Source organism: Sparus aurata, chromosome 1, assembly GCF_900880675.1.
Source record: "Sparus aurata chromosome 1, fSpaAur1.1, whole genome shotgun sequence".
NCBI classification, from domain to species: Eukaryota; Metazoa; Chordata; class Actinopteri; order Spariformes; family Sparidae; genus Sparus; species Sparus aurata.
Genome location: NC_044187.1, coordinates 13,470,779 through 13,496,840, shown reverse-complemented (window position 1 = coordinate 13,496,840; position 26,062 = coordinate 13,470,779). Strand labels below are relative to the sequence as shown.

The window sequence follows — 26,062 nt, the reverse complement described above, 5'->3', positions numbered from 1 at the left end:
GATCGGGATGTGTACAGTGGACTCTAAGGGCCGTAAGTTATTTTTACAGTGCGTCTCGGGCTCAAAAGGATTTTCGAATGAATGTAAATCAGCGGACTCGTGTTAATATATCGGCCTGGGAGCATCTATGCTCTCTGTCTGAGCTGCAGCAGGAGGACAGGGCCTGCAGCTACACCCTCATCCAGTCTGACTCAGGCGCTTCATTTTAGAGCACACACTGTCGCTTATACAGTCAGGTTTATTCTAATACATTCAGATTTTAAATAGTATTCAGTTAAATGTGGGTGTTTTTCAAATTAACACCTTCAAATACACATTTAGGTGGGAAAAAATAACGATGATTCAATGCACTGTGCAAACAACCACCTGTGGGGTCAGCGGTCATCTGAAGCTACCACCTATGAGAATTATTATAAATAGTCCAAATTTCACTCTTTAATGGTATTATGTCTTTAAAATCAGACATAAAAATATGTTTAGTAAAAGAAATATATCCTACACATCTATAAAATGATGATCATCGCTAATGTGAGGGCCTGTCGTTATGTTTAATTGTATCTATTATTTCATCTATATTTAAAATAAAAAAATACATAAAGCCACTAAACAATATTCAACGTAGTTGTGGTGTTATAATTTTTTTTTGTTTTGTTTTACTTAAACGTTAATTCAGAAAAAATAAGAGTCGTTTTAAATTCAATCCTAAACATACTGTAAAGAGCGAATATACAAATAAATCACAGTTTTATTTGCAGTCTGCTGTAACTTCAACAGTAACACCAACTCTTCTTCGACACATTATCAGATAAAAACACACAAACACATCAACGCTGTTGCACGTTTTTCTTTGCTCATTTTAAAAACAACACACTTGTAGACATTCGCCCAGCTCTGCAGTTTAAACTCCAGCTCTGCACGGCTTCAATGTGTGCCAATCTGAGACGTGATCAATGGATCTCGACTCTGTTTTTTTTTTTTACCTTTGGATCGATGGTCTTGAAGCTCGGCTCGTCTTCATCCACCTCGAAGTAGAGCTCGGAGGCGGTGATGGACAGGGTGCCTCTCACCACCGCGGCCGGAGCCACCAGCTGAGCGCTGGTGCTCAGGTTTACTGGGCCTGCAGGGACACACACACACACGCCGGTCAGAGTAAACAAGCGCGGCGGCCCTTCCTCTCTGCAGGCTGGCTTCTTCCCCGCTCTTTTTTTTTTGTCTTAAAAAAAAAAAGTCACCGACGGGTAAAAGGTAAACTTATAAAAGTTAACAAGGGATTTCACTGAGCTGATGAAACCAAGTGTGGCCCTCCAGTCCTGGACGGGGCTTTTTTTTTTTATTAATGAGGAACACGTGGTAAAGATGAACGATCATTTAAGTGTATTTTTTAAAGTTCAGCCTGTTTATCAAGAGAATTATGCGCATGTAGAAGTATTTTGTGCAGTGGAGTTGCGTTATAATAGTGAGGCTAAATGCTACGGCTAAAAACTGCAGTTTCCCTAATGTGCGATTAATCGATACATTCGAGATCAGCCAAATAAATAGGCGGCAGGCAGTGTGATATATGCATCACAAAATAAAAGATTATAGCAGGAAAGTGTCCTAAAACTGTAGCTGAAATAATAATTAAAAAGTGTAAAAATAAATAAATAACTTCGGAGACGTACTGGTCAGAAATCAGCTGTCAGTCAGGAGTCATTGATCGCGGCTGTTTTGGTTGAAAGCTCTGTTTAATCTCTCATCAATCTTAATTTATGCCAGTATGACAATGAGAGCCCGGCTCAGGGGAGCTGTGGGTGGAGGCTCTGCCCGGGCTCGGCAAACATACGAGGCATTGTATTTGCAGATGTGCGCTGCGGAGAGAGGAGGCTCGCAGCCCGGCTTGATTTCCCAGAGCGCCCTTTGCGCACAACTCATGCAAACGGATGGAATAAACAGATAGATATTCATTCCTCCCTCTGCCTCTCTGTGAACCCCGCGAGAACTGACATGTTATCCGTGGGTTGAAATAACATTTTTTTTTTTTTTTTTGTTCCATCCAGTCAAAGACATTCAATTACACCTGGAGCAGACAGCTGCTTAAGGGGAGAGAAGCTGCAGCTCTCTGCTCTGCCCGGTCCTCTGCTGTTGTACACATCACTTTATTAGACAGGATTCAACGTTTAATCCTATTGTCATCCAGTAGCGTTATTTTAATAGGACTCTGAGCCCCCATTAATGCAGCTTAGTCTGCTGGGCGCTGCACATAAAAATGAGGATTAGGCTGCAATCCGATTAGCCGACTATATGATATTTAATTAAGATTATTTTAAATAACAGATGTATGGAAGGCAACAAAAGGGGCTGAACAACACCAGCTTGTGCTTAGAGGTTTTTTTTACTAAAGGCAATGGTGTTTTTTCTTGAATCAGATAGCAGGGTAAACAGTGTCCTGGGATAAGATCGGCTACTGCTGGATACAAAAAAGAAATGTTTAGAGAGTTGCAGCTCAGGCCAGCATGTGTGTGTGTGTGTGTGTGTTTGTGAAGCAAGACCTCCAGTGGCAGGCAGAAAAGTGCAGATAGTGTGTTTTCATGCAGCTCTCTCTTTGGATAGTAGTGCCACAATGACTGAGCTTTGCAGAGGTATAAAGCACATAAGAGGTCTGCACTTTGAAACAATTAATACGTCAAGATGTGTTAGAATAAACAGCAGCGTCACATGGGAAGATCACTGACAACAATTACAGTGACCTCGTGCCTTTATTTTGCCCGGGCTGCAGGGTTGAGAATGACTGAGAGGTGATGACGACGGGCCGTTTTCCGTTACCTGCTAAGTTCTCCAGGTCCTTGTCCTCCAAGGATGACAGAGTGTCATCGTCTCCGTCTAGTAACGTCTCACTCTCCGAGTTTTGATTTCCCAGAGCCTGACTCCTGATGGACTGCTTCCCTTTGAGAATATCCTCCTCGGACGCTGCAGGGAGGGAAAAAGGGGGCTTTTTTATTTTACCTTTAAATACATTACAGTTACAGACTGTATCGTGGGTTAACACAATGAAGCTGTTGAATTCCGAAGGCTTTCCCAGTTTCAATGACGAGAAGTTTGAGTTGATTTTATTTTTAAAAAACAAAACAAACACATATCTTATAAACAATTTCAAAACAGTGAAAAAAGTAATTTTTTTCTCCACGTAACAGATTTATTAAAACTGTGGTTGTGCTTAAATTTGAGACACCAGCTTTTTTTCACCAAATGCTTCAGTTTAAGCTACAGGCTGTAAATAAAACGAAGGCTGTCTGTTCAAATCAGCGATTATCAGAACAACCTTATAAAATCAAATCCGAGTATAATCTCTACTCTATTTTCAAAACTACAGTCATTTACCACTTTTACCATAAGTTAGCCTGTGAATCTTTAAAACATTATCTTTCTAATATCTTGTTTTTGTCAGCTTACCAGCATGGATACAAACTTTGTTTTTCCAACAGAAAAAAGGCAAACTTTTGTCGAGTACAGTGGATTTACTCTCTCTCTCTCTCTCGAACAAAACTATTTGCAAAGTTGATCAGTCCTGCTGTTCAGCCTCAGCTCATCAGCAAGAGCTAATGCTGACTTTTGTTGGCGTTTTCAGACTTGCAGAGCTACATGCGGGCAAGCAAACCAAAAACATGAAACACAGACAAAAGGCTCACATAATCAGAACCCTGAATGCATTTCGCTCTCACACATACTTCAAAGCAAAACACCATTTCACACAAAAATTCAAACACTTTTAAAGGGGGTCGCACACTGCCCATTATGATTTCAACTGAACATGACGTGGGGGTTCCAAGTGGATTATTTAAGAAAAATGGTAATCTGCAAACATTTACAGAGCCGTGCATTCCCCAGCGGTGCATGTTGAGGATCCACAGACAACGAGTGGCTCTTCCCTCATTGTAAACATAGCTGGCATTATAGCGAGAGCTCTCGCTGCTTTTCGGTGCATGTTTTCTAATCCGGCGTTTGAGTAAGAGCAAAACAGTTTCCCTCCAGCGAGACGCTGAACACCGGTGGACTTCTTTCTTTAACATCACCTGAGGGGGAGATCGATTGCACTTCCTAAAAATGCACGGCAGCGTCATGTGGCTATATGCTTTGAAACTGCTACGAGAGCCGGGATAAAAAATCTCTTGTCATGGAAAATATGCAGCTCACTGATATTTAGAATGGTCTTCCTGTAATTAAGCCTCCCAGGAGGATTCTTTAGTTAGCAGCACCGAAATTACTACCAGCTCCCCTAATACGTACCACATGCCATTGTATTCACACCAAAGCAAGTGGACAGGAGGACTGATCAGGAGCTTTAAAAACAGTTGCATTTGAACCTCGCTGCATTTAGCTGCAAACATGCTTGCCGACTCTCACTCTGATATACAACTACTGCTAACATGGAGCACGATGCCTTACAAGCACAGTCTGACGCAACCGAACCTCGTGACTACTGGGCTGACCTTAAACTATGCTCCTTTCATTTACCCTTAAAAAACAAAGTTATTAATAGTACCTCAGTATATTATACTCTATAAGAACGTCAATTAAAGCTGTTTTGACCAGAGTTGCATCACTTATCAGCAGGAGCACATAAAAGATATGTGCACATAAGTGATGTGCTAACTTCTCCCTCTTTCTCTTCCTAAAGTAGAGAAGGGTTTTTTTTTTTTTTCCTTTTAAATTTGACAACACTGAGGTTTCGGTGGTGTGTGTGTGTGTGTGTGTGTGTGTGTGTGTGTGCGGAAAATGGACAACCTTAGCAAAGAAACTTGCATCCACTACACTAAAAATATGCTTGTGTGTGAGTGTAGGATATGAATTTAACCATAAATAAAAGAGGCTTTAATAATACTAATTGCAGTGATAATGAAAAATAGATGTAGAAAATGTCGATCCTAACTCCCAATTTTACGGTGTCATTTGAAATTAGAGCATAACTCAAAAAGATGATAAACAATCTATGCAAAGAGCGTGTGGTGACACATAAACAAAGAAATCCACACTTCAACCTCATCACTCATCACACAGGGAGCAGAAATGGCGTAAATCCCGACAGGTTGGACTTTTTTTTTTTTTTTCCCCAAGTTCCCCATTTCCCCCGACCGAGCGGTTCAACTACCTGCTTATACAACTCAAGGCATGCATGGTCACAGCAATTAAATTGTCAAAATTAACAAATTTGTTTTTAACGGGAACGTAGCCAGGAGTGTGGTCATGAGGCGAGTATTGATTACCCGAACAGAGACATTAGTCTTCAGGTATTTACTCTGCCACCTCTGCTACACGGGCCTTGGACCAGACCAAATCAATCCCCAGAAAAGATGGTTCTTTCCAGCCATAAATACATAACAGCCTACTGAAGGCTACTGGCAGCCACAAACTCTCCTGTGGAAATCATCTTGGCGCAGTATGAATGATAACAGTTATCCTTAACACAGAAATGCACATTTTTTTCTCCATGTTTAAAAAAGTAAAGACATACATTTCCTTCTTCTTAAAGAGGGATCAAAAAAAGAAAAATGTTGCTATAGATCACTCAGTAAAAAATGCTAAATATTTTCTACTGCCTCTAATTTTATGACCATGCGTGAGATGTGAAAAGTGCAGCCACAAGTAGCTAGAAAATGAGGGTAAATTCAGACTTGATCTCATACTAAATATTTTCTTAAGGAGTGAGGCTGCATTTTCTCCCCTGCATCTGATGAATATAATTACAGCCAGATATGACCTTTGTGCCCCGTTTGGAAACTCAGCCCATGCTTTCTCATCTTGAGCTGCACTTCCGTAACAAATGTCGGGTCGACTAAAACAAGACGAAAGGTTACATCAGAAAATGGATGCCGTCAGGCTTCAATGTCAAAGAGTTATTTTAATGATATATTCCCATACTTCAGCCAGGCAGTATACTCTCTTGAGGTAGCATACCCTTGCCGCAACTGGCTGCAGGCTATTTTTACACAGACTTGACTTTGAAACCAAATGTTGTTTGCAGGAATTCGTCTTTTCTGCCCCAAGTGATGAATATATGCAGCTGAAATGCTTTTGAATAAAAGCTGAAAAAACTAGACAAAAATGCCTGAACAGCTTCAACAAATTTTCATTAGTTAAAAGAAGTCATGACAGAACATAAGTGATGTGTCTGTTCTGTGTCATGAACTAGCTGAAGGGAAAACGAGGAGGCATTGAGATGGAAACAAAGTAAAATTCAGTTGCTCGCTGCAGAGGAACAGCGACCAGCTGGCTTCGGCCTCGTCCTCCAGCTGCCGCCACAGTGCAGCTATTACCGCGGACCAGGAGTCTCCCAGGATCCTGGGATCCCCAACACTTATTGCTTTTAGATCACATTCGTATTGACTCCTGTCACACCTGCCATTTGTCTTTGGAAATGATGTCACATTTAAGGGGACTTTCGCAGGTGACACATCGAGGACGCTTTTGGGCGTTTATTGGTGAGAGTAAATGATTGAGCGGGTAAATGTAGGCCCAGCATGACGATGATTGCAAACCCTTGTGTGTGCTGGATCTTTGCAGAAATGAGGGATCACATGAACTCTAGGAGAGAAATGTGACTCCTGGTTTTAATGCAGGGACATGTGTCATTTAGATACGCTGGTTCTAAGCGACTGCTGGGAGTGTTAAGTCGCTCTCAGGCGAGGTTTATTGAAAATCAGCACCTGTCTTTATAGAGAGGCCCACAGAAACAATGAGATATTGATCTGACCTATTCCAATACAAAAGAAAAAAGAAATCAATGTTGTTAGTCTTAATGACAACTCTGCACTTTGGGTAATAGCAGAGTATTTTTTCCAAATCCAATTATATGTTCCCTGAATTTTAGTACAATGTGGACTCTATGTTCAATGACAACGTTTGGTAGAATTTGTGTTTCACCAGCATGATATTTAACCTGAGGGACTAATGAAACGTATAACTGTCGAACATTATAAGACATTAAAGCAATAAATTATCCACATTAATTATACATCTAAATATAAAATTAATTTTGACAACAAAAGGTATGAATTATATTGTGTTTTCCTCTGATCTTGCTAATTACCCTGCAGAGGAATGCATCAAAGGTATAAATGATGCCTCATCGAGAAGCAGAGATCTCAATAAGGGAAGAAATAAAGGAGGGAGCAAAAATGTTACTCACCACTGATATCAGCCACTGTTGGGCAGCAAGGGGGGAAAAAAACAAAATTTCACATTTCATCTCATTCATACCGTCTCCAAACTGAATTTTGAAAAAACATGCTAACACTCGGGCCGCTTATTAGCTCAGCTTTGCATAATGGGTGGCAGGGTATGAAACTACCTTTGTGAAATTCAAATGAGGGTGCGATTTTACTGTGTCTTGTGGTGCAATAAATCTTTTATTGCGACGGGAAGACTAATTTTTATTACCTTGTACCTGGCGCTACCACCAAGTGAGTGAGAAAAGGGGGTTGCTAATGACAGGCTGCGGCCTGGAGGATGGGACTGACCGTGTTCGGCCGCCGCTTTGAGCGTAGCCTCTGAGTGAGTGGATCCGGAGGGGTTCCTGATGAAGCGACGTCGCCTCCTTAAATCGTCCTCCCAGTAGTCCAGGCGCCAGAACTCCCTCGGCCGGCTGCAGCGAGACAGAGGTAGCACATGTGTTAGCAATTACCAGCCAGCATGGTATAGCAGCCCAGCATTAGCACTCGGTCCGAGCGAGCATGCATAAAGCCAGCATTGTGTTTGGTGTTTTTTTTTTTTTTAACCCTCGGCATCACTCTTAAAAAAAAAGAAAAGAAAAAGAAAATCAAGCTTTGACCCCAAATCATTGTATCCCTGTCCTTGACAATGACAGTGTCTGCATCTCAGAGGATAAGGTATTCGCTTTATTTCACTTTCTCCTCACTGCTTCTCTCTCTCAAAGGTGAACTGAGCACTAAGTACATCACAGTGGAATGAGCAAAACGACAGCCTGATCATTTTCCACACACTTCTGTGGCACGTGCTTCCATTCTAGGCTCATTTCAAGCCCAGCAGGATACCTCTTGTCAGGGCTCATGGCTAGCAGGATAAGGAGAAGGCCATTACAAACACAGAGGTGGGGGGTGGGATAGCATTACCAATATTAATCAATGTCTACAGCACCCATTTTTCTTTCCAATTCACATCTCCCTTTACCAGAACCGGTCAGTAAATCATCTTGCTCCCTGGGAAAAGAAAGTGTTAACTTTTAATGAGGAGCCACTGCCACATAGCATTGTGCATGTACACAGTGTACCTGTCTATGATGAAATATCACTTCTATTTTTGAAAGTGATTTTAATTAAAATATAATCTAAAATATTCATTACCCATAGCTTCAAGGCTCAACAAAGTGTAAGGAAATCATTTTTCTCATTCCATAAGCAATTTTTTTCCTTTCCGGTTTGAAGAGTTTTTCATCTGAAGAACTTTTCGGTACACAACAAAGCTGTTCATGTGTTAATTATGCAGCATTAAGATGCACTTTTAAAAAAAAAAAACAGCTCATGTGTTAATGATTAACAACTCAGGTGGGGAGGGAAAAACAACACGCAGTTTGGTTTCCAGTGAGACTGAATCCTGACTGACTGACTCCAGTCGAATAGATGTTCTCGTGAGAAAAAACACTTTTAGGAAATGAGAAAATCCTAGTCAAGGCTTGTGCTGGAGTTAGTTTTGTTGGCTTTGTTCACCATTACACGATCCTGAAAACCCATTGCAACAATTTACCACGGCTCATGAAATACTGTAAACGTCTTTAATTCTGCTGTGCTGTGTGAAAAAGTGAAAATAAGGCCAGAAGGATCGACACTCAAATTGAGATATGTGCTACCTTAAACCACATGGGTGCACAATGGTTTTATATTTCACAGTTTTTGGTTTATTAAAATAAGGTTTTTAAAAAGAAGAATCACAAGAAAGATATACCAAGGTTAAAACCATACAAACTACTTTTAAAATAATAAAAACAAAACCATGACCAGGTTAGTCTTAAGTGGCTGCAGTGTATCCTGTGAATGTGTAGGAAGACACAGTTTATGGTTTCAGTGGCATAAGCTATGACGGGAGAACCCCAGCGTACTTTATGGGATCTACTCTTGAATGCTGCTCTGGCCGGGGGCTCCTCACAAATCCTCAGTCCAACACCAATGATCACACAGGGGCCTCTAAAAGGGAAAGGAGCTTTACGCAAGAAAATAAATACAATTTCCAAGCGGGTCCTTTAAAACCCTGTACGTCCTGGGTAATGAAAACCATTGATTATTTGATTTATTTGGTCCCAAAAAAAAAAATCTGTCTCAAAAGGCTGATGAGTTGAGAATGGCTACGGCTCATATCTTGAGTCTGGATGCAAAAGACCCTGCAGAGGGCATTTAATTCAGTGCACAGCAGACAGCCATAGAGAACGACTACAATATGAGAACACGTTAAATTTAGAATGTGGCATAAATGGGAATGTAGATTTTGTTAATTTAGAGCAGTGAATCAGGAGAGAGAGAGATTGTGTGCGTGCGCTCAGAATGCAAGTTGGAAAGACACATGGGACGCAGGTCTGTGCAGGACCAGATTTCTCGCTGGTGACAAAGACCCTGCTCCGTGTTTGCCTGTGATAGTCTCCAAACGCAAATGGCCACTTCATCATCCTGCCTGCAATGGTATTCATCTATGAAAATAATTATCAAGGTTGTGCATGGCGCACCGCTCCAAATCAGGACGCACTCGTCTCTCATCTCGCGGCGGGGGGGGGGGGGGTCTGTCCGACTCACACAATACACATTAATCCATCAGGAAGGGAGCCATTGGCTGGAGTAATTAGTCACGGCATGAGGGGACCACCTCTGCCAGTCATATTCATCCAGGACGCCATGAACAGGCGACAATGGGAGTCCTAATGATGGGGTGCTAGAAGAGGTGGACGCGCGATGAGAGATACCTCGTCATCAATCCCCAATGAGAGGGCCGGCGTAACAAGAATGGAGATGTACAGCGCTATGCAACCCCCCATACCACACACCGAGTGTGTTTCCACAAAGATGATAAATTATTCAGAGCTCATCCATCCTCCTAGGGCATCCTTGGCAGAATTTACTGAAGCACCATTCTTCAAAATAACAACAATTAAAATAACAAAGGGCCGGCGTTGTGCTGTGGCTCACGCCAACCACTTGTGTAATTAGTAATTAGTTCGGTCATAAAAGGTGTCTGGAAGGCCCGCTCGTTAAGCCTGAAGTGACTGTTGTCTGATGATGAAAGTGGGGGAGAGATAATCTGACAGAGGGGAGTGTGTGCTCTTTTAAATCCGAGCAGAACTTGAATATATATCACCGCTAGCCTCACTCTGAGTTTGTGTGTATTAGGGAGAATTTGTCTAATGTAGACCACATTGGCTACTGATGAAACGGAGTCCGGAAGAGTTTTATGTGAGGTAGTAAATAGTAATTACCTTTTTCTCTGTCTATTTTTTTTTTTTAAACATCTTTTGGATTCTCCCCAGGACTCTGGAGTTGTAAATTTAAGGAAGTTTACCAACACAGAAGGATGAATGGAGGAGCTCAAGTTTCTCCTTTTTTATGTGGCCCTGATGCTCTTTCCCCCGAATCAGTTAACAAAACAGTCATGCCTTCAACTTTATAAACTCAACACAAACCACCGGCACACTGAAAGCAGATATTTACTGGTGGGCTCCTTTAAAGATCTCAATTGTGCTACTAAATTATCCATTTACATCAAAACAGAGCAGGCATCCAAGTAGATCTGGCATGCTTAGGTGACATACAAAATAAATCGTTTAATTGTGAGGAGTGCTCAGTATGAGAGCGGGTTCGGGATTAATGAAATGCCTATTCAGAAAGAACAGCGTTCAGAAAAGTGGAGGGCCGAGTGAACAACATTAACTATGTCCTCTACAATAAACTATTAACTGACACGTGGGTGTGGTTTTTTTAGCCAAATAACAAGCGAGAAGCACATTTATTTACAACAGAGTGTGAATGTCAGTGTGAAATAAGATGAATGTTTTTAAAGCACAAATCCGACGCAGTCTCTGGAATGAAATGCTGGAATTGTATGTTCCTGCAAACCACAGGAGAGTTTAAATTTGTCCGTGTCATACGTACCATAATGACATTTCAACAGTACGTGTCATATCATATTGATGTTACATGTATATGAGTTGACTGCCATGTCGGAAGGAGAGGAAGGTGGTGGCATTACAGCTAGCCAGAGACCGCTGTCTGTCGTTTCAACATTTGTAAGCGTGAAACCACTGGATATTCTGAGACAATTCCAGCCATGTTTGTGGTGGCAAAACCTGGTATTTAAAAGCCAAAAACATGGTGTTCTCCAGACCACAATCTAGTGGGTATTTCCTAACAGGTCTTGTCCATAAGCACAGCACTGTCACAACATAAAACTGAAAAAATAAAACTAAAGAAACATAAACTCGCAACATAGAGAAAAGTAAATGTTTCAACATATCTATGGTTTGCAGAGTTGCGCCGCAAATATTCATTCTGGTGATTGGGTTGCTTAAGCCAATGTAAAGTATATAGCAAAAATGCTATGTAACAATTTCAACCAAAAACAAACAAAAAAAAAAAAGGTAAAATATTTCTCCTGATCTTGTTAATCTTATACACGAGTCTCAAGGTCATTTTCTTCACTTTACTGTATTGAGTATTACAGTTTTCTGCTGCACCAACCCAATTTCCCTAGAGGGGTATTAAGGTTTAATCATATCCTCGATATAATACTAATCTAGCATTAAGAAACTACAATTAAACAAAAATGAACAATTTGATGACCACTGTGTATCATCATCAAATGGCCAGTTTAAAACATGTTAATAGATTCTCTCTGCAGGTCCTGAAAGTTTGATAGCGCTGCTATTCATATGGCACAACTGTTCATTTGCTGACAAGGACAAATGATCGCCATCCATCAGGATTCAATGACACAGGAGCATCCAGAGACGGATACAATACAGTTCTTTTTTTTTCCCTTTTTTTTTTTTTTTACCATTTTCAGTCTTAAAAGTTGTTTTATTTTCAAAACTGACATTAGAAACAGTTTTTTAGAACAGGAAAGCTTCCAGTTTTCATCATTGTTATTTATAGTTACTTTAAATGAATTCAGCTTGCTGGGAAAGGTGGAATTTACCTTGAGTGACGATGGAGAGGTAAAGAAAATATTACTGTTTTTGCATGGTGGTGCTCTCCAAAGCATTTGATAAAATGTAAATAACATGACCTTTATCATACGAAGCAGGACAAGCAGAGTGAATATGCTTTCATATATCACTACAAGTGCCTGCACTTTGGCACAAACAGTCATTCATAACCTTTCTGCTAAATTAATTTGGGTACAGTCAATGAGACCTGCATATGCAGAAGAGATTTCTCTCCTTGCTTATTCTATATTAATGCCAGCTCCCATTGACGGCCCTCAAATTGCTCAAACATTGCTGCTATCCCCAAGATCATTTTGCTTTGATTTGCATAAACCATGTGTTTAGAAGAAACGGGAGAGCAGGAATAGATTGAGGATTTGTCATGTTGAGGACTGGTGGCTTGAGCACAGGCTCTTTGTCAAACGGTGGCAGCCATGGCTCTGACGGTATCTCCAGACTCAAATTAAAATGAAACAGGATCAAATACCTTCCCACAGAAATTGTTTGGCATGATTAAGTCTTGCCGGAGTGATTTTCTACATGTGCATTAATGCTTATCCTTCCCATTCCAATGAGGTTCACGGGAGACCATCTACATGTGTGTATGTTAATTCACCTCAGCTAATGTTGTTTACAAGATTTACCAGAGGTAATGTCAGGGTCACAGACCCGCTAACATTTCCATCTTATCCCCTCGAATGACAGTCCATATGTAATTTTGCACATCCTTATTATTAATCACAGGATCGAGTCATTTAATTTGTCCATTTTTAATATCAATTTAAATGTCGTGCAATACAGGGGTCCAACACTGCATCGAAACATATCCAAGAAAAAGGAGCATATTCTTGCTTACAGATTTTTAAAAACATGGGGGGATAAAATGAATTCACTTACACTGAAACAAAGTCCATGTACATTTACATGCTTTGCTTTCAACTCCCTTTTCACTGAATTTGCTGCTACCACACAAGAGTGCACACGCTCTCATTACCAAGACAATATGAGGACCTACCACTCCTCCCAATTAACTCCAATTTATCCAAGAGCTTTCAAAAAGAGATCTGGGGGGAAAAAAAAGAAAAAAAGAGGGAGTGATATTGCATCTCTACAACATCACCGGCTTGTGAGGATGAAAGTACTCCCATGGGTAGGAGAAGCAAAAAGCTTCAGACTCCCCACAATGCAGTGCAGCCAGATGAAATAATGCAAATCGAGCCCTAATTACCACCAGCTTAGTGTGCGGCCTCCAATTAGCAGCAATTACACTCAGTGTAAATTCACCAACAAAAAAAGCCAGACTAATTATATTAGATTTCATGGGAGGTAAAAAGAAGAATGTTTGTGTTTAGTAAGGTAGTAAATATTGACCAAAGATAGGAAAGCTGTAAAAAAAAAAAAAAGAAAAAAAAGAAAAAGAAAAATCAAATGAAACATATTGCCTCTACTTGACTTTATTGTTTAATGTTAACATAGCTTCATGGTTTATTAAAGTTATCTAAAGCATCAATTACATAATAAATAGTATACACAGACTTCCCCTGCTACATTGCTGAAGTGGTACCATCTGTATTTTTGATGAAGGGTCACATTTTTCCTGTGATTTTGACAACATGCATTTAAGGCCATTTATCACCACTACTGCGAGGTAATGAGGGCATCCACTGGACCGGAGTTGCATAATTCTGCCATTACTGGCCCATTGTAATAATCTCCTGACCTCTAGCTTTCAGAGCTGATCTTGAATAGTATGACAAATTTGAGCGCACGTAACTGCGTTTCCAACACACCCCAAAAGAAAAACACAGTGGAGAAGAGGCTCAAGGTCAGCCGAGACTGGAGGTCTGTGGAGATTTTTTTATTTATTTTCTAATCACCTCAGACGCCAAAACCAGGAAGTGGCAGGTTTGTCACGATATTTTGTTAGACGATATTACGTCAACGTGGAAAAAATTATTGAAAAATATTGACATGAATAAAATAACACCATACAATAAAAACAATAAATAAAAAATGTGGGAAAATGTATAGACACTGTGCTCCAGTCTTAAATGTCTGGAGGATACCCTGGAACTTATACTGGCATCATGTTGGTGACATTCTTATTTAAACAAACGTGCATGTAAACACAACGGTCAGAAAGAGGTGTGTACAGTAAGTCAACGTAATTATATAAAACTTCACAGAAACACTACTTTGGAGACATACAACTGTAAACTTTTTAAAAAGCAAAACATCCTAAATTTGAGGAAAATTTTGAAATAATGCAATACTGGCAAAAATTCTGCTCATCTGGCTTGTTAGGCTACACAACAAACCGATCAGCACTGTGCCCCTCTCCCTTAAACTCTGAACAATGGTCTGTTGTGTTTCCTGCTTCAGCATTGATGCGGGACTACAAGACTCGGCAATCTCATCTAGCGAGGCTGTCTGCAATTCATGAGCACCTCCTCCCCTCTCTCCATCATACGGCTGTGCCCATTATACAACACTTACAGCACGGTGTACGTGCCTCTGTGTGTGTGTGTGTGTGTGTGTGTGTGTGTGTGTGTGTGTGTGTGTGTGTGTCAAGTGCAGCAATTCCACTGTGAGGTGATTGAGACGATCATATAAACAGAAGTCTGACTAACTATAATGGCCATGTAGTTATCTCTTCATTCAGGGGAAAAAACAGAAAGCATTACGCCCGATAAAAGTCGCCGTCTTGAATTTTAAATACACCATTTTTTTTTTCAATGATTTATTATGTTACTCATATTATACCTCACCTCATCTGAACATCTGAACTTCAGTCACTGCACTTTTGAGCCAGTTTCAGCTGTTACCACTTCTTTTATACTGTTGCTCTATAAATTAGGCTTTCTATAGAGGGAACACAGTATAATGCATTGTGTGTTTTTGGTTCTCCTCCTCATTCTGTTTTCCATTATTTAAATTGTTTCTGTAGTGAGTGTGTTAATTTGAGTGAGTTCTTAATCACAAATCACAAATAGAGCTGCAACGATTAGTTGATTAATTGATCAGTCAATTAGCCAATTGAAAGAAAATTAATCAACAACTACTTTTTTAATCAATAAATGATTTTAGTAATTTTTTTGAAGATAAATATCAAACATTTGATGGTTCCAGCTTCTTAAATGTAAGGACTTGCTGCTCTTCTCTGTCATTTCTGAAGGTAAATGAGGAGTCTTTGGGTTTTAAACTGTTGGTTGGACAAAAGAAGAAATTTCAAGACGTCCCTCTGGGCTCTGGGAAATTATGACAAGCATTTGTCAAAATATTTTTGGGGGCATTTTACAGACAAGACAATTAATGGGATTATCATGAAAATAATCAGCAGATTAATAGGAAATGAAGATCGTTAGTTGCAGCTCTTGTCACAAAGCTTACATATCAAATTCCCCTGCTCTATCCTCTTGGGTTGGTACTGAACCTGAACTCGGCGAAGGGGGTGTAAAGTAAATCTACAGCAGCAATACAAGCTGAAGATCTATGAGTAAAGGATGATCTTCAGTCTTCCGCTCTCTAAAGCAAGGACCTTGGTTTTTTATGTGGCTTTTTTCCGGCTTTGGTTGCACAACATAGTGCTGGCTTCTGAAGATAAAGGCGATTTTTTGGCAAATGGTGAAAGTAGCAAAATAAATGACCTGCTGGTACCATGGTGTAATTACAGTGGCTGGAAGCATACCAATCTATCACAAGGAAGAAGGGGGGGCTGACACACTGCAAAGGGGTTAGTCAAAGGAGATAGCCTTTGACTAACTACTGGCCCCGAACAATCGATACTGTGCAGATATTACATCCTGGCAGAGAGGAGAAGAAAAGCCCTAAAAACTTCCCAAATGGTTTTTCATTCAGATATTGATCAGCACCCTTTTATCATGACCTTGCTCCACCAAGGCCATATACTTTCTTAAGGGTATATGAAACTCATAAATCTGAGAGTTGCTACAGAGTCACACTGGGCTGTGAGCAGCGAGGCAGCGAGGTAAGATGGTGTAATTGGTCTTTCTGGGATGGCGGCCTTCTTTCATACTTCATAACAAGGATCCCATTACATTTCCAAGCTGCCGGGAAGAGGACGGACAAAACTGATAGCGTAAAAACCAAAAGAGGATCTCAAGGATGTAAATGGCTTATGGTTAATCGGTTAAACTGAAAAGCTCTCGTAGGTTTTCTCCTTCAGTTTCGGTGACACATTATAGTAACTTATCATTGTGAAATCCAGAGGGCGTTTCTGTGGCTGCTGTGATTACGTGAAAGGTTTTAAAAGCAGCTCAAGTAATTGGAAGAAATAATAAATTATCTGGTTAAAAGAAATGTCTACAAATTGGATCACAAGTTGGTGTGAGAACAATCTTTACTACATTTATTGTCAAACACGTCAAAAACAGATTGGTCGGTAACACTTTAACCTGTAACGCTTACCTACCCATCTAATGTGAAGGTATTTATGGTCAACGTGGCAATGATATGTTTTATGCAACGCCAGTTTAGACTTTCAAAATAAAACTTTCTGACAAACAGTTCATATACTATGACATATAAAGACTTTCAGACTATCATTAACATTAAAAAAAAATGTTGTGGTTTAGTTAGGTTGGGCACAGAAACTCATACTTAGGGTTACCGTTCAATGAGGCGTCATTTATGTACGTTAACATGCGTCATTTGGGTAACACAACTTAAAAATTACGCGGGTAACGACACCGCTTGCAATGGAGAATGCTCAGTGACACTTCCAACCCCTGACTATCATAACAAGATTCACTATTTAAAGGTGCAGCGAGTAGGATTTAGTGGCGTCTAGTGGTTTGGTTGGAGATTGCAACTGGCTGAACACCCCTCGTTTCATCCTCCCATATAGAGGCCAAAGAAATTAAAGGCCTTCTCGAGAGCCAGTGTTTGGTTTGTCTATTCTTAGTTTCAGGTGATTATACACTAATGAAAACATATTTCTGAATATTATATTTAATTCCTCGCCCTAAATTTTGCACACAAAATGAATTGTGATGACTACCATCCACTTTAAATCAGTTCACATGGATATATTTGCAACATGACATGGCATTAAAACTAAATCTATAAGTTATAAACCATTTCCACAATAATGATTAAAAGTAGCAGTTTTAAGTTAACCACATGCCTTTTCCTTGTCATCTTAAACGCCCCACTGAGTGTAATCTTTTGAGTCTTGGACTACACTGCAACACTTAAGCATGCTAACATATGGACATCATCAGCTGTTAATATGTTCCGCCATGACACTTTGTTACTATTCCTTACAGCCCCAGCCACTGTACTGTATATACAGTCGGGGTAAATGTTATCATTAAGGCCATATTCTAATTCATATCCATGAGCCAGACTGCACGGTAGGGCCTTCGTGGCACGTTATTTTATGTAACTGATGGAACGCGAGCCTGTCAGACTTTAACAGTCACCCCAAGAGATTTAAGGAACATCCTTTTTGTCCCCGTCGCAACTTCTCTGTCCCAGACACATGTCACTGTGCATGATTAATGAGGTGGAGGGTTTCACTTTAAACCCGTTTATGGACTTTGGCGTTGGAGATACAAAGAGTCTCGTTTACACAGATGAACGTAACCGAAGGCAGGCTCGCATTGCTTCGTACACTATGTTTATGCTATATGTTTATGACTGTATCAAGGCAGATAGATGACTACAACCCGAGCCCCAGCTAATTGGTTTTGAAGTAGTTGGGGAATCTGGACTAAAGGAAACAACTGTCTCCGCCTCGGATGAGACGGGAGCTGCGGACTGCTCCAGCTGCCACTGCGCTGTACATCGGGTCATGTTTGTGTTTAGACGGCAAGAATTTATAAGCAAACCAAAAGCCATTATCAGTTAAAAATGACCTGTTAAGTACTGTACATGAACTTTGTTTTTTTTAACAGAGCTAATGTCAGAGATTACCCACCGCAGATGCACGTTAATAAACATCCTAAAGCAAAAGGATCAGCTACAACGACTAGAATGCAATTAATAATCAATAAGAGTGCAGAAATGAATCCAATTGGATAATCTGGTGTATAAATCAGAAAGAGCTGGGATCCAACAACAGTGTTTATTCTATTCCCAAATGCAACAAACGCTATCTGATGGTCAGATAAATCAGCAGCTGCAGAGTTTTCCAGCAAACAAGACACGCTCTCAACCTTTTACATACAGATTTGTGCAATCACTCATTGCTATGGTTTAGTATATACTGCAGCAAGAGGAAAGGATGTGGAAAGAAAAAATGTCCCTGTCCTGTCTTTGTCTCCATCTTAACTTTTGATCCTTCAGTAACAAATATCTCTCTCTCATCCTCTGTTCCATCCATCTCCCTCTCTCTCTCTCCGTCTTCCTGCCCCCTCTCGAGTCGTGCATTTCCGAGAGCCAGTGTACTCTAAACAGTTATGTTCTTGTTTCCTATGGTTATAATCTCCGCTGACGTGCTGGAGTCCCATTTCCTTTTTCAGCTCTGCGTGCACAGTACCAGCGCAGCCGTAATGTACGGCGTGTTCATAAAACATGCACGCAAAGGCAGCGCGGACACTGTGCAGGCCCCGGCTTTAACACATGCATTACATTCAGTATTATGTATCATAATTGTGATTTAAGTCTGGAACGAAAGCATACTAGTAGAGATTAATCTGGCTGCGGCTGCTTCTCGTGCAGCCATTTATCTAAAAAAGTGCTATGTGAACACGAATGCTGTCTCTGTTGCGAGTACAACCACACGGTATGTTCGGAGCATAATTAATGGATTACTCGGGAGGGTGACAAAGTTGCAATCCAGAGGAGGAGGCTTGATGAGTGGGACACAACTACCAAGATAGCCAACTACAGGACAATGAGCAGAAGAGCTGTAATCATATGGGTGATTAATTGAAAATTAAAGGCTCTGAAAACCAGTTTGCTCGATCAATTTCACAATATAAGCACTAGATGGAAAGAAATTGCCACAGCTTTAGTTCTGTTGTTTAGTTCTGTCTTTGTGTTTTTGTTGGTGCTATTCTCAGTCGTTCATAGTTTGTGAAGCTAAATTGAAATAAAAAGATGTCACGCATCAGGACGTCAATCCAAATTTAGGAATGTCTCATTATGATTAGAGTTGGGAGGTTTTTTATGTTGATTTCTCCTTTAAATAATATATGATCAAACCGCATCAACTCATTTATAATAAGCTGATAATATAGGTTTTTGAATCTAAACTTCAGATAAATAATATTTGATTGTAGCATGTTTAGTCAGAAATACTCATTGTTAAAACCTAATACTTCAGATTTGTAAGTTTTGGAGGGCTTAATCAACAAATTTGAAAATCAACTCATCATTTAAGTCATTAGATAGGAAATAATCCTACACATCTTCGGGTTACGCGCACGTCTAAATAGGCATGAACTGAATGCTGTGGGGCTGTTTGAATCTAACAAATAACTTAAAGATGGTATGATGGGCTCTGTTAAAGTATGATTAGCATTTTTCACAGTTTTTTTCCCGTTTTTAAGACTGATCATGAAATATACAGAAGATTAAATGATAATAAAAACAACTGTTCATTACCGCCCTAGCAAGTAGTGTAGATACTGGAGAATAGATACAATAGATGCTCTTGGCTTACTCTATTTATGCCTCACATACTATTCTGTAGAGTTGGAATAATGAGTTGATAAAGATATTAATCGATCAACAGAAAATGAAATCACAATTTTGAAAACAAATTAATTGCTTTTGTCATAATCCGGCAGAAATGCCAAACCCCTAACCGATTCCACTTTTCTACATGTGATTATTTACTTCTCTGTTTTGATCACTGTTGAATACTTTTAGTCTTTGGACTGTTGCTGGGACAACACCACAAATTTGATGATGAAGATGGTATGATGATTTTTTTTGTTGCAGCCCTCATGAGCCAGGGACAATGTTGTATACACATTAGTAGTTGCTCTGCACTCATTTTGTAATTAGATAAAATGCTGTATGTTTAATGGGGATATCATGTAGAGGAAAATAAGATTTCCTTGAATAAAACCAAAACAGCCCCCCCCCCCCCAAAAAAAAAACTGATAAGACAAAACCCCCCTTAGTATTTGTGTAGACACCATTTCACACTGTCTTCTGTATCGTTAGCGGATAAGAGGATGAAACCTTTTCTAACTGAGGATGTTCTGCTCTGGCTTCCTTCCCTCAATAGTGCGCTGGAGAAATGACATAGCACAAGATAAAATAGTAATGCTAATATCAATAGTTTGTCCATTACAGGTCAGCTAACTGTCCAGCAGAACAGTTACAAAGCTGTTCGTTTTCGATCTCACAAGGCCGATCAATACGGGGGCATACTGTTTCAATTTTGCTGGCATTGATTTTCTCTATAACACTCCAACCCTAAAGCATTCGTCTTTCTGAAGGAAGGATGATTTGATTTACTGAAGAAAAATTGGAGTGCACATCACAAAGATTTTTTGCCGGGCGGGAGTGTGACATGCCAAAAGATGGATGTCCCTTGGCTGGGAAGCCTCTAGCCTAAGGGCGTCCATTAGAGCAGTGGTGCTGCAGAAAATGAGCTGCTTATACGAGGGAGGAGGAGCAGAGGGAGAGGAGCTGGTGCTCGAGGTGTGTGTGTTTTTTGTGTGATTTGGGGGCGACTAGACCAGGACTCAAAAAAAACATGCTGATGCAGCTTTAATAAGGACAGAAGGAGACAAAGCAGATGAACAGCTAATGCTCTGAAGCACAGCCAAACCTCTGCATCTTCAGTAATGTTTCCATTTGCCTTCAACAGACTGGCTACATCACCAGTCAACAACGACTCTGGATGAAAAACAAAGTGTGCACACCGCTTCTATATTCACACTTCAACCTTTTCTCAGCTGCCACCACCTTCCTTTTTTACTTCCCCGCTTCCTGCATCCAGAGTGAATTTCCATGGTACATTAGTCAGCCTATTAGAATGCAATAAAGAGAAGGTATGAGAAGGGGGGAAAAAAAAAAGAGGAGAGCAGTGCATATGTCCCCAGAGACTGTGAGCTGGCGTTCTCAGTCATCTGCCCTCATCTCCCCTCTCTGTCCGTCGACTTTGTCTAGGTGTCATATACATGAAAGATGATTCCTGACCCAAATAAACACTGCGGAGGTCTGGATGCTCAGTGGACCCGGGCTCACAGAAAAGAAATAAAAAAATGGAAAGATGTGGAGGGAAAAAAAATGACATCTGCCAGTTGTTTCATTTGTGGCTATCTCGCTGGCTGTTCATTTACTTCTCTCTTCCTTTAAAAAGACAGCAGGTTGGCATGTTGTACACCTGAGTCTCAAGACGCTGGGACAGACACGTATGGATGAACAGGTAGTCGACCTATCTGTCTGGCTGTGAATCTGTCTTTGTCTTGACACTAGATGACAGACAAGGGCACAAAAACGATAGATACTGCCTCTGTCTTGGTGGAGGGAATCCTCCCTGGACGCTCGGCGATACAACTGAAGCCGATAGTGAAACTAGAAAGAGTAAAAAGGACAAGGAGTGAGAAAGAAACCAGAAAAGAAATTGTATGTTGTGCCGAAGAGAGACAGAACCGCAGACGGAGGAAAGACGAAGCAGGGGAATGGGAAAAGGGAAAATCACCTAACACCTCTTTCCTCCAGAGGCCAGGGCCGCTGTAAGCTGGATATTAAGACACAAATTGCATTCAGGCGGGTCACACTATGTCAGAAGATATTAGATGCCTGCCGTGAGGAAACAACAATTCCCATCAGCTTGTGAGAAAATAATATTTTCATTTTCAGACTCTTTATTGAATGGAAACTTTGGGGAATACGTTTTTATGGCATGTGAGCAGGCAGGCTCGGATTTTACACCCGAGTAACAAAAGGTCGTAATCATAGCAGCGCATTGTCTTTGTGTTCCTGGATTTCATTTTCACAGCAGGAGAAAGGTTGCCGGTTTCATTGTGTGCATCCGTCCTTCCCCTCCCGTCTGTATTTACAGGCAGCACCACCGCTGCCTGTGAATAATTAGGAAAAGAACATCTCTTGTATTAGGACGCCTGCAGGTACTCAGGTGTGCTTGTGACCATTTTTTCCTTTAACTTGTTCTTTTTCTGGGGTTTGCAGCACCAGATGTTTCTCCTACGCCTGCATACCACGGGATCCAGTGCGAAGCTGCACCACCTGACCTTCACAGTAATTGACCAAAAATATTGATGTAATGGCACAGGACTGATTGTGATTTATTAAAAGAGCGCTGCACTCCAAGGCCCAGTGCCAATGGCTCCCTGCGCCCATCGGCAGCCATTAGGAAAACCATCAATAGCGCGACGGCATAAAGGGCCGGTAATGGGGGACTTTTCTGGCCAGGGCTCGTAGAACACAATCTCCATAGTAAATAGCTCAGCCTTGTGTGAGTACACATGGAGACTAACAGAAAAAAAGAAAAGAAAGGGAGGCAGATGGGATCAAGGGAAGAAAAATATGACAAATAATACACCGCATCCTGATATAAGAGAAAAGGAAAACAAAGGCGGCCACAGATAGACTCCTGATCCAACAGCAAACTAACCCTCGCCAGACGAGTCTCCGGAGACTTGGTTCAGCCTAACAAGCGCGAGCCAGCGGCCGTCTCTCCAGCTCACCATTACACACTACCTGCACAAACAGCCATCATTAGGGAATAGCTGCACTGGATTCTGCTGCCTATTTGGCGAAACAAACACAGAGGATTGGGTTCCCTCTGTTCTTAATGGGAGCGGAGCTGTTTAAATGGCTTTCATCTGTCTCCCGAGTCAATGCATCATTCAACCCACAGCTGACATTTTCACCTTTGCAAATCTAATTTAATCAAAGTCATGAGTATTGGGGGATGAGAAAAGATTATGATGAGATTAAAACGATTACAGTGGTTTGAATAATTTCAGGCGGAGAAAATTACATGCGATGAACACGGTTCATGAAGAAAAAAGAAAAAAAAACAGGTGCGTCCTCGTGATTAAAGTCTTTTCTATACAATGTTTCACTTACTGTCTAAAATATCCTGGTGAGAACAAATTACAACGGCGCATTTACAAATTATTTAGTAGTAAAGAACTGTTATGTAGTAAGGACTGATTAAACATGGGCAAAATGTGAATTGCATTATTTGTATACGTGTGAAAGCCATGCCATCCTCAAGACATGACTTTCCTCCATATTACTACAAATTAATTTTTCGTGGTAAAGTCTGATTAATGTAGTCGCCATTGATACTTTGGTAACACTTTCTATTAAGCCCATGCTTATAATACATTATGACGCATAATGAACATATACATAATGCACTGTAATGTGTCTATAATGCTTTATTGTCATAGCTAAAAGCACTTTTGAATATTCATAATGATTTCCAACAATAACCACGACTCATTGTTGTGCCAATATTTTTCATGCATTACAAATATAGTCAATAATAATCATTGTATGTTGGTACAAAAAAGAAATTATACATTTTGTGTGCCGTTGTTGAGTTGATTTCATATTATTTTCACTTTACTTAAAGCAAACTATGGCAACTTATACTGACTTATAACCAGCTTGTGACCAGCAATTATGTAGGATTGATAACTGACCTTTCAAGTACAGCACTATAGGCACATTATAACGCATTATGTACGCGTGTTTGTAATATGTTAGAATGCATTATAGACAATTCATAGAAAGTGATACCAAATCCTCAAATTGTATTATTTTTCCAATTCCAAAAACATTAAATTAATCATTTAAAAAATACAATCCTATATTGTGGGCCCAGCACTGTTTTTTTAACCATGGTATCAAAAGAAGTAACAAGCATAGCATCTACTATTAAAATTCTGGTTTCATGACAACGTTAAAGCCTAATGACCATCCTACCTTAAAGTAAAATGACTCAATAATGTAAGAAAACGCAAGAATATCTCAAATTAGAATGGTTAAAAAGTTCTGTTTTTAGTGTTGGTTTGGTTTTACCTTGCAGCAGAGCTTCCCCAGGCTCCATGTTTGTCAGTCAGGATGTTGACAATCTTCTGGATGAGCTGCGTGGCTGTCACATGGTCGCGGTACTTGGCGGCTCGGATCAGGTGGTCACACATTTTTTCCTCGTCTCGCTTTTCCGCTGCGTACTGAGCGCAGTTAGACTGCAGAGGAAAGAGGAACAAACACATGACACATTTTGCAAGTGTATACATCGCAAGCACATGCACAAATGTTTCAAGAGAATGGATTTTACAGTACATAAATAAATCATAAAATCTGTTAGCATCTTGAAACCAACGTGTACAAAAACAGATCTATAGGAAGGAACAATAGAGTCTCGAGCACAATAGTGTTTTCACGTACAGAAACTCTGAGTGGAACCAAATGAAAAGGGTCATTTCTGTCCTCATGTCATGTTGATTAATAACAGTGGACACATATTTACTAATGCCCTCCGGCACACCAAATCACACGATACCCACAATGCACAGGGAGGACATTTTTCTCTGTCAGAATTTGTTATCAGAATGGGCCTTTGAACTCTGCAGCGATGCTTAAAGTAAAAACACCTTCTGAAAATAATACAGATAATTTGAGATAGTGTGCTGATTCCAATCTCTGCTTCAGATTCAATATCAATTGTAAACTCACAGCTTACTTTGAAAACAAATATTTCAAAGTTATATTCTTATTGAGGGTGAGCAGGAGGAGAGGAAGAGGAAAAACATGTGCTATGTATAGCACTGAGAGCCACACAGATCATCAGGCTTGCAATGGCGTATTTGTATTTCCTCCTGTAACTGAAGCAAATGGCTGCGGTATTAAGAACAAAAGCTCATTCAATTATTAATGCTGCTTCAGATGTGTATTACCCTCCTTATCAAATTAACCTTAAACTCACCCATTGGTACAACAGTAACATAGTAAGTATTAACTGACCAAATGCAACCTGCTTTTCCAAAGTTACCAGTAAAGCGCTTTATAATAGGTCCTCCTCTTCAATTTGAACGACAACATTTCATATCTGACAGAAAATCTATACGTATAAATCACATTAGAGGGTCTTTTCTGCAGCCTGCCGGGCCTTAATTATCAATCTGTGTCTCTTTGTGTGACATTAAAGTGGGCCTTGACCTTCCAGCGGGATGACCCGGGAACGAGCAAAGTAAAGGGAGTATGGAGAAGGAATTTCTGAGTAAGTGTTTGAAATGTTCGACCAGAGAATGCTTTGCTTTGCTGTGTGTGTGAGTGTGTGTGTGTTGCATGTCCATTAATCTTGATCAGTGGCACTGAAGGCTAGCGAAAAAGCCAGACCAAAGCTAGGGGACTGAGACGATGTTCAAAATGCTACAACTGTAGCTGCACTCAGCATCATGTTATTGCATAGGACACTGTATGTTATACTTTATAAGTTTAACAATACCCCAGTCTGGGAAATAAAACATTTTATATGTAGAATAAAAGTAGAAATCATCCATTTGCTTATGTGGATTTCCGTCCTTTAAACAGATGTAAGTAGCTAGCCTATAAAAAGTCAATTTCCATCTGCCCCTGTCTGAGACGCGCAAAGTCTGCAGTACTAATCAACAGCGCTGGGTTCAAACTCATAACCATAAACAAACACTTCATCACCTGTGTGTTGAGCCTGCCCAAACACCCAAACCCTCCATGCTGTAATAGGCTTTCCTCATATCCCAAGCCAAAGTCGACGGCAGGAGAAAAGGCCAAATTCACAGTCTCACCCCTAAAACAACAACCAAAAAAGCTGAACACATAAGTAGTGCCATTAAAACCCAAAGTTGGATTTGCCTGTAAGTGGAAAAGACAAGTCACTGTTAATTCTGGGGGTCATTCCGTTGATGTGAAGTCAGAGAATATGCAGGGCTATTATGAAGGACT

General features: G+C 40.3%; 1 protein-coding gene across 7 annotated transcripts in view; it reads right to left on the bottom strand.

Annotated features, from left to right (window-relative positions):
• Positions 1–26,062, bottom strand: part of lrba (LPS-responsive vesicle trafficking, beach and anchor containing) — a 194,049-nt gene that overhangs the window by 76,682 nt on the left and 91,305 nt on the right. For 4 of the 7 annotated variants that reach the window (XM_030426003.1, XM_030426021.1, XM_030426031.1 and 1 more), the window contains exons 36-40: positions 24,158–24,324; positions 7,494–7,618; positions 7,163–7,177; positions 2,803–2,946; positions 981–1,117 (exon numbers count right to left, since the gene is read on the bottom strand). In XM_030426003.1, the coding sequence (XP_030281863.1) occupies positions 981–1,117; positions 2,803–2,946; positions 7,163–7,177; positions 7,494–7,618; positions 24,158–24,324 (588 nt within the window). The remainder of the gene's footprint in view (positions 1–980; positions 1,118–2,802; positions 2,947–7,162; positions 7,178–7,493; positions 7,619–24,157; positions 24,325–26,062) is intronic. The other 3 variants (XM_030426041.1, XM_030426051.1, XM_030426060.1) reach the window with 1 other exon arrangement.